The sequence below is a fragment of the Nuphar pumila genome, chromosome 11 (assembly GCF_984573655.1).
Source record: "Nuphar pumila chromosome 11, dmNupPumi1.hap1.1, whole genome shotgun sequence".
Classification (NCBI taxonomy): Eukaryota; Viridiplantae; Streptophyta; class Magnoliopsida; order Nymphaeales; family Nymphaeaceae; genus Nuphar; species Nuphar pumila.
In genome coordinates this window covers 34580342-34592176 of record NC_143259.1, presented here as the reverse complement: position 1 = coordinate 34592176, position 11835 = coordinate 34580342, and the positions used below count along the sequence as shown (strand labels likewise).

Sequence of the window (11835 nt, the reverse complement as noted above, 5' to 3'; positions counted from 1 at the left end):
CCTGATTCTTTGTGCATTTAGAAATTAGAATATGATTTAAATAAGTTGAACAAAGCAAAGCAGTAGATTGATCCTTGGTTCAATTACCCCTGTTAAAGGTGGCAGGAACGGTTGAACCTCGTACCGACAGGCGAGTCCCATTCTTCGGAATTATCCCGCATTTTAAAACAGAGGCGAGTTATTTTTAAAAACTTTTCAAAGGTCAGTTTGACTCGCAAAAGTTAAAAATTTTGCGATGATAACAGCTTGTTTAACCCTATCTTGACGAAGGGTATTTCTGTAATGTTGTAGTTTCTTATTAATGAAAATGGAATTTTTCTATCTCTGCGTACTTGCCAGTTACTCACGTGTAGATTTTTGCGTATTTAGATGATGTGGCGTGCGAGGTGTGACGACCTCATAGAGAATTTGAACAACCTTACAAAGGTTGTAGGACGGCAAGCGGAAACCATGAGGAACATGGGCAAGCATATCCAACAGGCCGCCCAGGGACAGGGAGCACCTGCCCAGGTTCCGGTAGCAGTGGTGCCATACAAACAGTTTATGAGTTTGAATCTGCCATCGTTTGACGGGAAAGCGTCGCCTGAAGCTGCTGAAGACTGGATCCGAGAAATAGAGCGTATATTCCGTGTTTTACAAGTTGGAGATGATCGAAAAGTTGATTTTGGGACTTACCGTCTCAGAAAAGATGCAGAAAGGTGGTGGGCGACCACCTGGGAAATACAATTTGACAATCAACCAATGGATTGGGAGCAGTTCGTAGAAGCGTTCTACGCAGCTTACTTTCCAGCTCACGAGAGGAGCCGAAAAATGCAGGAGTTTCTTGACCTTCAGCAAGGGAGTTCTTCTCTTGCAGAATACATTACCCGATTCCGCAGCCTGGAGAGATTTTGTCTGAACCTATACACGACGAAAAAGGAGCGAGCACTTAAATTTGCTTGGGGTCTGAAGCCAGTCTTACGGACGAAGGTGTACACACATGCACCAATGACGGTAGACGAAGCTTTAGAGACGGTCTCCTTACTGGAACAAGACTGAACAGAATCGCAGAAGACTCCTGCACCACGTCAGCAGCAGCATTCTGGCCAAAAGAGTTGGCCGAGGAAGAGGCAATTCCAGAGGAATCAGGGTGGAAGGAAGTTTCATCCTCAGTCAAAGAAGCAGCATAACAACAACAAAAACAACAACACCCGCCAGATACAGTATCAGAACCATAGACCTCAGTATTAGCAGCGCCAGCAGCCGCAGCAGAAGCAGCTTACTGCGGCCAGTTATCCGAAATGTACCATAGATGATCTGGGGCAACCCTGCCCATGAGACACATGCAGATGCTTATATTGTGGAAAGATGAGTCATTATATCAGAGATTGCAGAAAGAAACAGACGGACGACCAGCACAGGAACACGCCGAGTACTTCTCAGTCGACGCAGCAGCGACAACCCTAGACACAGCAGCAACAACAACAGTCGTATCCACCGAAGCCAGCGAACCAGAAAGTTATTGTCGGTCGAGCATACGCGGCAACAGTTGAGCAAGTGACCAAGGCAGAATTGGTCCAAGGTACGATATCAGTAGCCAGACATGAAGCATTTACTTTGTTTGATTGTGGTGCTACTCATTCGTTCATAGTAGCTAGATTTGCTCGTACTTTACCTTCGACAGTCGAGTCTTTGAATTTCCTGTTGGAGGTTCGCACTCCAACTGGAGAGCAGTCATTTTGTGATTCGTATATTCTGAACATCGTGGTGTCAGTGGCAGGGCAGAACCTATCATCTGGCATTATCTTGCTAGACATGACAGAGTACGATGTCATTCTGGGCATGGATTGGCTTTTTGAGTACCATGCTCAAGTCTTTTGTCGGGAAGGCAAGGTCATTCTTTCACGGCCTGATCGTCCTGTGTTGGAGATCAAGCTTCCTCGACCTCTGCGCGATAGTCGCATGATTTCTTCTTTTAAGGCTCAGAAGTATCAGCGGAACGGGGGTACTGCATTCTTAGTCAGTATTGCCTCAGTGGAACCCGAGATGGTTTTGATCAATGACTTGGACATGGTCCAAGATTTTGCCAATCTGTTTCTGAAGGAACTACCTGGGTTACCTCTGAGGCGAGAGATCGAATTTAGTATCGAATTGCTGTCTGGAACGACACTGATTTCTAAGGCACTATACCGTATGGCCCCAGCAGAGCTAGAGGAGTTGAAGCGTCAATTAGAAGAACTTCTCGATCAGGGTTTTATCCGACCTAGTGCTTCACCGTGGGGAGCACCAGTGCTGTTCGTGAGGAAGAATGATGGATCCCTGAGGTTGTGCATCGACTATCGGATGCTCAACCAAGCGACAATCAAGAACAAGTATCCGTTACCGAGGATCGAAGACCTTTTCGATCAGTTACAGAAGGCGAAGGTTTTCGCGAAGATTGATCTCAGATCGGGTTACCATCAGCTTCATATCCGAGAGGATGACATTGCGAAGACAGCTTTTCGGACAAGATATGGGTTATACGAGTTCGTGGTGATGCCTTTTGGCCTCACGAATGCTCCAGCAGCGTTCATGGACCTGATGAACCGAATATTTCGTCCATTTGTGGACTCGTTTGTGATAGTATTCATCGATGATATCTTGGTCTACTCGGAGAATCCAGAGTAGCATCGAGAACCTTTGTAGATTGTTTTGAGTACTCTTCGTGAACATCAGTTGTTCGTCAAGTTCTCTAAGTGTGAGTTTTGGCTCGAGCGCGTCATGTTTATTGGTCATGTGATCTCGAAGGACGGAGTATTCGTCGATCCAGCAAAAGTTGAAGCAATTCTGGGCTGGAAGCAGCCTCAAAATGTGTCTGAGATTCATAGTTTTCTTGGATTGGCTGGTTATTATCGACGTTTCATCCAGGACTTTTCGAGGATCACATTACCTTTGACGAAGCTTTTACGTAAAGGAATCAAGTTCGAGTGGAACAGTGCCTGTGAAGACAACTTCCAGATTCTAAAGTTGAAGCTGACGACCTCGCCGGTGTTGGCTTTACCCTCTGGTAGAGGTGGGTTTGTGGTGTACACAAACGCCTCTGGTACCGGTTTAGGTTGTGTGCTTATGCAGCATGGCCGAGTGATTGCCTATGCCTCTAGACAATTGAAGACGCATGAGCGGAATTATCCGACGCACGATTTGGAGTTAGCAGCAATCGTGTTTGCTCTGAAATCATGGCGACATTATCTGTATGGGGAATCGTTCGAGGTCTTTTCCGGCCACAAGAGCCTCAAGTATCTGTTCTCTCAGAAGGAGCTGAACATGAGGCAGCGACGTTGGCTTGAGTTCATCAAGGACTACGACTTCACGTTATCTTACCATCCTGGTAAGGCGAACGTTGTGGCTGATGTGCTTAGCCGCATAGCGAGTAGTGTTCTGGCTAGTCTTGTGTGGAGCCAGAAGCTTATTGAGGATTTTGTAGCCTGGAAACCTTTTTCTGTTGGTGGAGGTTTGATCAGATTGTCTGGTCTGACCATTCGATCCGAGTTTTTGCCGAAGATCGTAGAGACTCAGAAGCGTGATGACCAGTATGGTAAGTTTCTAGCCTTGGCGGAGCAAGCAGACTCTTCTTTTAGAGTATTTGATGATGGTGGCGTTCGTTTGAGAGATCGCCTTTGGGTTCCGAGCAACTCTGAGCTGAAGAGAGAAATTCTTGACGAAGCTCATATGTCGAAGTACACGATTCATCCTGGAGGAACAAAGATGTTCAAGGACTTACATCGGAAGTATTGGTGGCATGGCATGAAGCGCGAGATAGCGGCTTACGTTGCGAGGTGTTTGACTTGTCAGCAAGTCAAAGCAAAACACCAGCGTCCCGGTGGTACCTTGCAGAGGATTAAGATTCCTTAATGGAAATGGGAGAATGTTACGATGGATTTTATGGTAGGATTGACACTGACTAGGCGTAAACACGATGCGATATGGGTAGTCATGGACAAACTCACCAAGTCTGCCCATTTCTTGCCGATCAGGATCAATCAGTCTCTTGAGAGTTTAGCTAACTTGTACGTCAAAGAGATTGTTTGACTTTATGGTGTGCCGAGATCTATCATTTCCGATCGTGATCCCCGGTTTACTTCACGACTGTGGGGTCAGTTGCAATCTGCTTTGGAGACGAAGTTGAAGTTCAGTACAACCTTTCATCCTCAGACAGATAGACAGTCTGAGCGAACGATTCAGATATTAGAAGATATGTTGCGAGCTTGTATGCTTGATTGGAAGGGTGAATGAGATTTATACCTATGTTTGGTAGAGTTCGCGTACAACAACAGTTACCATGCTAGTATCGAAATGGCCTCGTATGAAGCGTTGTATGGGAGACCTTGTCGGTCGCCATCTTATTGGGATGACATCAGCGATAGGTCGAGCGAATCGCCGATTGTTCTTCAGCACTACACGCAGTAGGTGCAGAAGATTTGCAAGCGTTTAAAGGCAGCGCAAGATAGACAGAAGAGTTACGCCGATAAGAGGCGTCACGAGTTGTCTTTTGATGTTGGAGACATGGTTTTTGTCAGGGTTTCACCGACTAAGAGCGTGTTTCGTTTTGGAAAGAAAGGGAAGTTGAGTCCGAGGTATGTTGGACTGTTTGAGATCGTGGCGAGGATTGGTGAAGTCGCATATCGTGTCGAGTTGCCTCCACAATATGCCCACATTCACAATGTTTTTCACGTGTCGATGCTCAAGAAGTATATTTCTGACCCATCGCATGTCATTCGTTACGAGGATGTGGATGTGCAGGAAGATCTGACCTTATCAGAAAGGCCTATCGAGATTGTTGATCGACGAGATCAAGTTTTGCGTACCAAGACTATTCCGCTAGTTAAGGTACGGTGGCAGCACCATGGCATTGAAAAATGCACGTGGGAACCAGAAGCGAGCATGAGAGAGACCTATCCAGAACTTTTTGTAACCTCCTGAGGGTGATTTTGCGGACAAAATCCTTTTTAAGGAGGGGAGGATGTAAGATCCATGATCTTAATTTTGATGTATAATGCATAATTATGTTGAAATCGATGAATTTTTATGTTTTGACAATTTCTAAGGATTTGCTTATTTTGATAATCAGGTAAAATTGCGTAATTTTATGTAAAAGAGCGATTTTGGGAAATCTAGGAAGAGTTAACTTTCGAAACTTCTAGGGTAAGTTTGGAATAGGGTTGTGATGTTTCACCTCGAATTTGAGATCCGAACGACGAAGAAACCTCGTCAGTGCATGTGAATTACGAGTTTTGATCTAATATTGGACCTGAATCTTAAAATGCTTAATTCTAGCAAACGAGAGGTAATTTCCTTTAGAGGCATTGACCATTCTACATTAATTAAGGTTATGTAGAGAATTGAATATTTTGTTGGAATTAAATTAGTATTTTTATGTATTAAATATGCATTATTTTATCATTAACACGATATGCGGTTTTTGGATTTGGATCCGGGTCGACTAGGAGACCCAAACCTGTTGCACAACCCTATAGTGGACGTCCATGTCCTTGGTTGACCAGCTGGTCAAGGCTTGACCAGCTGGATGGCGTTTTTGAAATAATTTTTGCATCGGTTTTAAAGAAGGCCTTCATTGGCCATGCATCTTTTCTAAAACCTTCATGATGAATCCTAGGCTCCATCATGAGGGGCGTCAATTTCAAAAGGGAGCCATGGGGCTGGCGCCCCATGGCAAATTTGAAAGGTTTTTGAAAAGATTCAAATTCTCAAAACCCAATGGACACGTTGGGTGGCAGCCAAGGGCGCCTCCTTGTAAAATTTCAAAGTTTTAAAGGCTTTTCTAAATGGCATTTTTGAAAGTTTTATAAAACTTTTTGAAAGATCAACATGCATTGGTGGTTGGGGGGCGTGGAGCTCCCCTGCCCTCCATCTTGGAGGGATTAATCCCAACCGTCCAACCCTAAACCAACCTCTATAAAAACTTTAAAAAAAAGGGGCCCTCTTGTTGGACGACTTTTGAAAGAACTCCTTCACTTCTTCTTTCTCTCTTCTCTCTCCAAACCTCCTCTCTTCTCTCTAGTTTCCTCACTCCAGGCGTGGGCTTCTCCTTGGCGTGGAGTAGCTGCAGCACTTCAACATCTTCCATCTTCTTCAAGTAACCAAGGTGAAGACTCACCTTGTACATCCATAGTTTCGGTTTGACACAAAGTCAATGGTGCTTTGCATCAATGCATGCAAGCCCAAATGGCGGATTAGCTAGAAATGTAGTTCTAAATCTTGAATCGTCATAAGTTTTACATTAGCATTGTGTTGCATGCATTTGCAATTTGTTTCCTTTCGATTTCTATATTGATATCTTTGCTTGTGTTTCATTTTCTCCTATGCATGTTAGCTGCTTGTTTTACCATGATAGTGTTGCCATGTTTTATTTTTTTTCTGGTAGGTTCATGGCATTCTCATTTTAAGGGTGTGCTGGACCGAGCTGGGCTCGTCCAACCTACACCCAGTCTGTTTGGTGGTCTCTTGAGGTGCTGAAACGCCGACTGGTGCGTTCCAGCCATTAGCATTTTTTTTTTTCCTTTTGTGCTTTCCTGTTATGGTGTTGGCCTCAACCCAGTCCCAACACATTGGGACTGGGGTTGCAGCCAAGACTTTGGGCTTGGGTCACGTCGTGACCATCCCTGCTTGGGCGTGGAACCCCTAGGCAATTCCAGCAATAAGGTGACTCCTGTTTTGTATATATATATTTTTATTTCGACCCTTATTGGTTTTCGGTTTGAGTCTATTCGTTTGGCGCACCAGGGCACCGCATGGTCTAATCGACCAGGTAAGCCCAGTTGTTCGAGGCCAGACCCTTTTGGGGTTGGCTGTTCCACCCCTTTGGACCTCTGATCGTGAGTTGGGAGTGGCGCAAGGTCTGGTCCAGTGGACCAGACCCTTCAGCCAACATGCTTAAAAGGCGTTAGAGCTGGGCTCTGTTCGGATGACCTGTGCATGCACGTAGCACTTAGGCGCCCAGCCTACGTAACTTAAATATTTATTTGCACTTTTCCTTTTTGTGCCTAGACCATCCGATTTCACCTTTGTTCTTCTTTTTTTTATTTTGGTTGGGTTTTCGACTTGGCTAGGTGTCGGTCTGAACCCTGGGTTCAGACCAGCACCATAGCCTGGTCTAGACTGGTTGTTAGCGTGAGCATAGCCCAGCTGTTACCTCCTTGGCTGGAGCTGGGTGCGCACCTTTGGTGTTGTGCACCTTTAGCATTCCGATTGACATTTAGTAGGCGCAGGTCTGAACCACAGTTCAGACCTGGACCCCTTGGCAGCCTAACTAGCACTTAGTGCTAGCCGCGACTCTACCTAGTTGGAGCCGGGTGCCAGCCAACTAATGATGGACACCACCCCCGGGACCTCTCTTTCGGTTGAACCATCTTAGGTTCGGGTCTGAACTGAAAAGGTTCAGACCCTAATCTGTTTTAGTTGTTGTTTGGTCCTAGGGACCAGATACTTTGACCCGCATTTGGTGCACCTTTTCATTGGACAACCGGTTGACCCTTGTTGGGGCTTGGACCTGCCCCAACTGAACCCCTGTTAATGGTCTGGTCCAATCCACAAGACGGACCAGATTTGGTTAACATCGTGACTGGTCTGTAGGACCAGACCATCGCTTTAATTGGAGTTTTGGCAGCAAGTGTGTGGATCCTCGTGTTGGCACACTTGCAGCCTCGTTTACGCCACTATTATGATTGTCAACACGTTTTAGCAACAACCAGCTCACACCAATCTTCGAGCCGAATCCTGTTAGGTTCAGGTTAGCCCTAGTATTGCCCCGCACCGTCCTCGCACTTCAGTTAGGTTTGTGGCATTAGTACACATGCCTTGGGTTTTCATCAAATCTTAAATATATGTATATGGGCATTTATATATATATTTAAGTGCGAGTGTACATATGTACGTGTACATATTTATATATATAAAGTTTTGCCTTATTGAGTTTACTTGGATACGATATATATATATATATATATATATATATATATATATATATATATATATATATATATATATATATGCATATATACCTATATATATATGCATATATACCTAGGTATGGATATGTACACCCCTGTATATTCAACCGCATGATGATTGCTTCGGCATAGCCGAATGGACATGTGATCATGCATATAATTCAGGGTTTATTAACATTTAAATATGCATGATATTATAAAATAATGTTTCAAAAACCCAATTTTATGTTAGTTTTCGAGTAAATGTGTTAAAATGATTTAAAAATAGAAAATGCATGAAAAATAGTTTTATTTTACATTTTTATACATATTTTAGTTTTTGTTATATTCATAGTAGTCTAGTGTTAGTTTTCAATTAAAAATAAAATAAAAATAAAAAATAGAGAAAATAGTTTTATATTCATTTTAAGTGTTTGTTTTTAGAAAAGAAAAAAATATATAGTTAGATTAGTTTTTGAAGTTTTGTTATTGAAAACTTTCATAATAAACCGATTTATACGGTTTTCTTGATTTTTGAAAATGAAAAAAAAAATACTAATAAACACAAACCATTACATGGTTTGTAATTTTTGAAAATTGAAAAATAACTGAAAAACAAATAATAACACAAACCGGCTTGAACCGGTTTGCATTTCTGAAAACTAAAACTATAATAAGGAAACCGGTTCTAGCCGGTTTGGATTTTGTTAAAACAAACAGCAAACCGGTTCAAAACCGGTTTGCTTGTTTTTAAAACCCAAAAAAAACGAAATGGGGGGGGCCTCTTCCATACGCCTGAAGCCCCTTTTCCCATCTTTCCCTCTCTTTCCCTCTTTTCTCACCATCCTCCATTAATACCGGCATATCCTCTTCCCTACCTTCCCCTTCTCTCTCTTTCTCTGTCTACATTCCGGCCGACAGCAGTGGAGGACTCTTCAGTCCGGTGAATGGCGCATGGTGGAGGTCGCCGTCCTTCTTTCCCTAATCCCTCTTCTGGATTCACGGTGAGTTTTCTTCTTCCTCTTCTTTTTCATTTCTTCTTCATCTGAATCTTCTTCTTCTGCAGTTTCTTCTTCTTCTACTTCTTCAGATCTTCTTCTTCTTCTTGCAATTTCTTCAGTTTCTTCTTCTTTTTCCTCCGATTTTTTTCAGCCGATCTGTTCTTTTCCGATTTCATCTTCTTCAATTCTTCTTCTTAATCTTCTTCTTCTTCTTCAGCCGAATTCTTCATCTTCTTCTTCTTATTCCAATCTTCTTCCATTAACTCTGTAAAGAAAATGAAAAAAAAATATATAAAAAAAAACTAAAAAAAAAATGAGTCCGATCTTCTATTTTGAAGTTTATGATTTAGTTAGATTTCTTTGATGCATTCATAATTTTGTTCTGAATATGTTTAATTTTCTGATTTCTTGAGTTTCCTTTAGTTTTCTGTAACTGCATAATTTTGATTTTTTTTTTGTGATTTGTAATTCTGATATTTGATTTTCTGATTTCCTGTTTCACTTTGATTCATTAGTCGTTTTTTTATTTTGATCCTGTTTTCATCTTTAGCATAGATCTAAGCTTGAATCTCTTGTTTACTGTTGTTGTTTTCTTTTTCATTAGTTACTTATGCATTTCGGTTTATTAATTTCCTGTTTGAATAGTTCTGTAATTTCCTGTTGTTTTCAAATTCCGAATTTCCTGCATTATTCCTTGGTATTGCTTGTTTTTACATTCATTTCCAAGTTTAGTTTTAGTTTTGTTTTTACATTTTTTCTGTTTTCTTTTTATTCTTTTAACTAGTGTTGCTGAAATTTTAATTTTCATGTCTTTGCTATTTCAGTTTGCTTTCAATTGAGTGTAAATTCATGTTTTGCTTAAGTTTCTTTTGATTTCATGTTGAGTGTAAATTTAGTTCATTTTCTTGTTTTTGGTTCAGTCAACATTAGTTATTAGTTAAGTAATTGTTAGTTCATTGTTTTCTAATTAGTTAATTGATTAGTAGATTTAATTAGAATTAGTTTTTTTTTTTAGTTGTAATTAGTCATTTAGATGTTTTTTTTTATCGTTTCTTTCATGTTCTAGTTCTGGTACTGCTCGTGTTCATTTGAATTGTGCAGGATAGCACAGACTGGAGCGGAAATGATTACGTGACACGAAGTACGAAGAATAAAGCTTTTTTTTGCTTTTATTTTTAGAATTAGGAATTTTAATTGGGTTTGTAAATATTGCACTTTACGCCCTCTGCGAAGGGTATTCATTTGTTGTAATAGTTAGTTGTTTTTACCTTTTATGAACATTTTACATTTCAATAATTCGGCAATAAAGAATAGTTTAGATTTGTGTACTTGAATACAAAATATTCCCATTCCCTGAGTTCGACCCGGTCTCATTCACTAGTAAGAACCGGTTTTTATTATTTGATGTCTGGTTTTCACATGTTTTTCATATAAAAATCTTTTCAAAATTACAACGATTTAAAAGAAGACATCAAATTTTTGGCGCCTTTGCCGGGGAAACAGCGTAATATTAGTATTCGCTTTATTGCCTAGTGTTTGTATTGCATTTAGGTTTAGAACCACGTATGTGCATATCTTAGAGACGAGCTTACTTTTCTGCACAACCCACCTATTAGGATCCCCTTAGAGGTGACTGTGTACGATTGGTACCGTACACATAGATTTCATATTTCTTTGCATAATCTCTGTTATGTGTAACTGCGTGGTGTTTGTTTAGTTTTTGTTATTTTTTTTCACTCGCTTTGTGGTTTGCGTGGTTTGGCCGCTTAGTGCGTTAGTTAGGTAGAAAACCCAAAGTTAGGACGTGTGCTACACCGGTCTACTCCAAGGTGTATGCAATGGCTGACGATCATCAATTGATCCGTCCTTTGAGGGAGTACTTCATGCCAAATACGTATACTCCCACCTCCTGCATCATGAGACCTGATGTAGGAGCGAGCCATTTTGAGATTAAGGCCAGTGTGATTCAAATGTTACCTTCGTTTTATGGCCTTAGCAATGAGGACCCATATCGTCATCTCGACGAATTCCTTGAGATTTGCTCGACTGTGCGAATCAATAATTTTGGAGAAGATGCTATGCGGTTAACCTTGTTTCCGTTCTCTCTCAAAGATAAAGCCAAGCACTGGTTAAAATCTCTTGAGACGGTTCGTATTACTACTTGGGAAGGAATGCAAAGAGAATTTTTAAAAAAATACTTCCCAATTGGTAAAATGAATCAGTTTCGTAAAGCTATAACCAGTTTTTCTCAAATTGAGGGAGAGCAATTTCACGAGTCTTGGGAGAGATTGAAAGATCTTCTCTGCAAGTGTCCCCATCACCAAGTGCCTCGTTGGCAGTTGGTGCAGTATTTTTATGACGGGCTTACTGAAAAGCATCGTCAAATGGTTGATTCGTCTTGTGGGGGCACTTTTATGCTCAAGAGTGAAGATGAGGCGTGGTCTCTATTTGAGACCTTGAGTGAAAACACGATGCATCATAATTTGTCTTCACGGTTCGATAGGACTACATCTCTGCCTAGTGGTCCTAGGAAAGTTGGGATTTCTGAAGTTGGGTCCGAGTTAGAATTGCTTACCAAGGTTGACCAATTGACTAGGAAGTTAGATCAATTCCTAGCCAATTCTTCGAGAAATCCAGTAGAAAGAGTGTGCGAGCTATGTGCTAGCCCTGCACACTATGTTTCAGATTGTCCGGCAGCACCATTATATCCTGAATTCGTTCAAGAGCAGGTGAATGCTGCCCAAGGTTTCGCTAAACCCATGCCCGATTCATTTTGGCAAAATCAGTCTATTTTTCCATCCCATCAGCCCTCCCAGACACAATATAGACCCAGTAACCCTTCACAAGGTTACTCGCATCCTATTTTTCCA

The 11835-nt window shown here is 41.6% G+C and overlaps 1 protein-coding gene across 1 annotated transcript; it reads left to right on the top strand.

Moving 5' to 3' along the window:
* Positions 1-450: 450 nt before the first annotated feature.
* LOC149822247 (uncharacterized) lies at positions 451-1038 on the top strand. The gene has a single exon (XM_089980242.1). It carries the CDS (start codon positions 451-453, stop codon positions 1036-1038), a length of 588 nt encoding a protein of 195 aa, XP_089836368.1.
* Positions 1039-11835: the final 10797 nt, after the last annotated feature.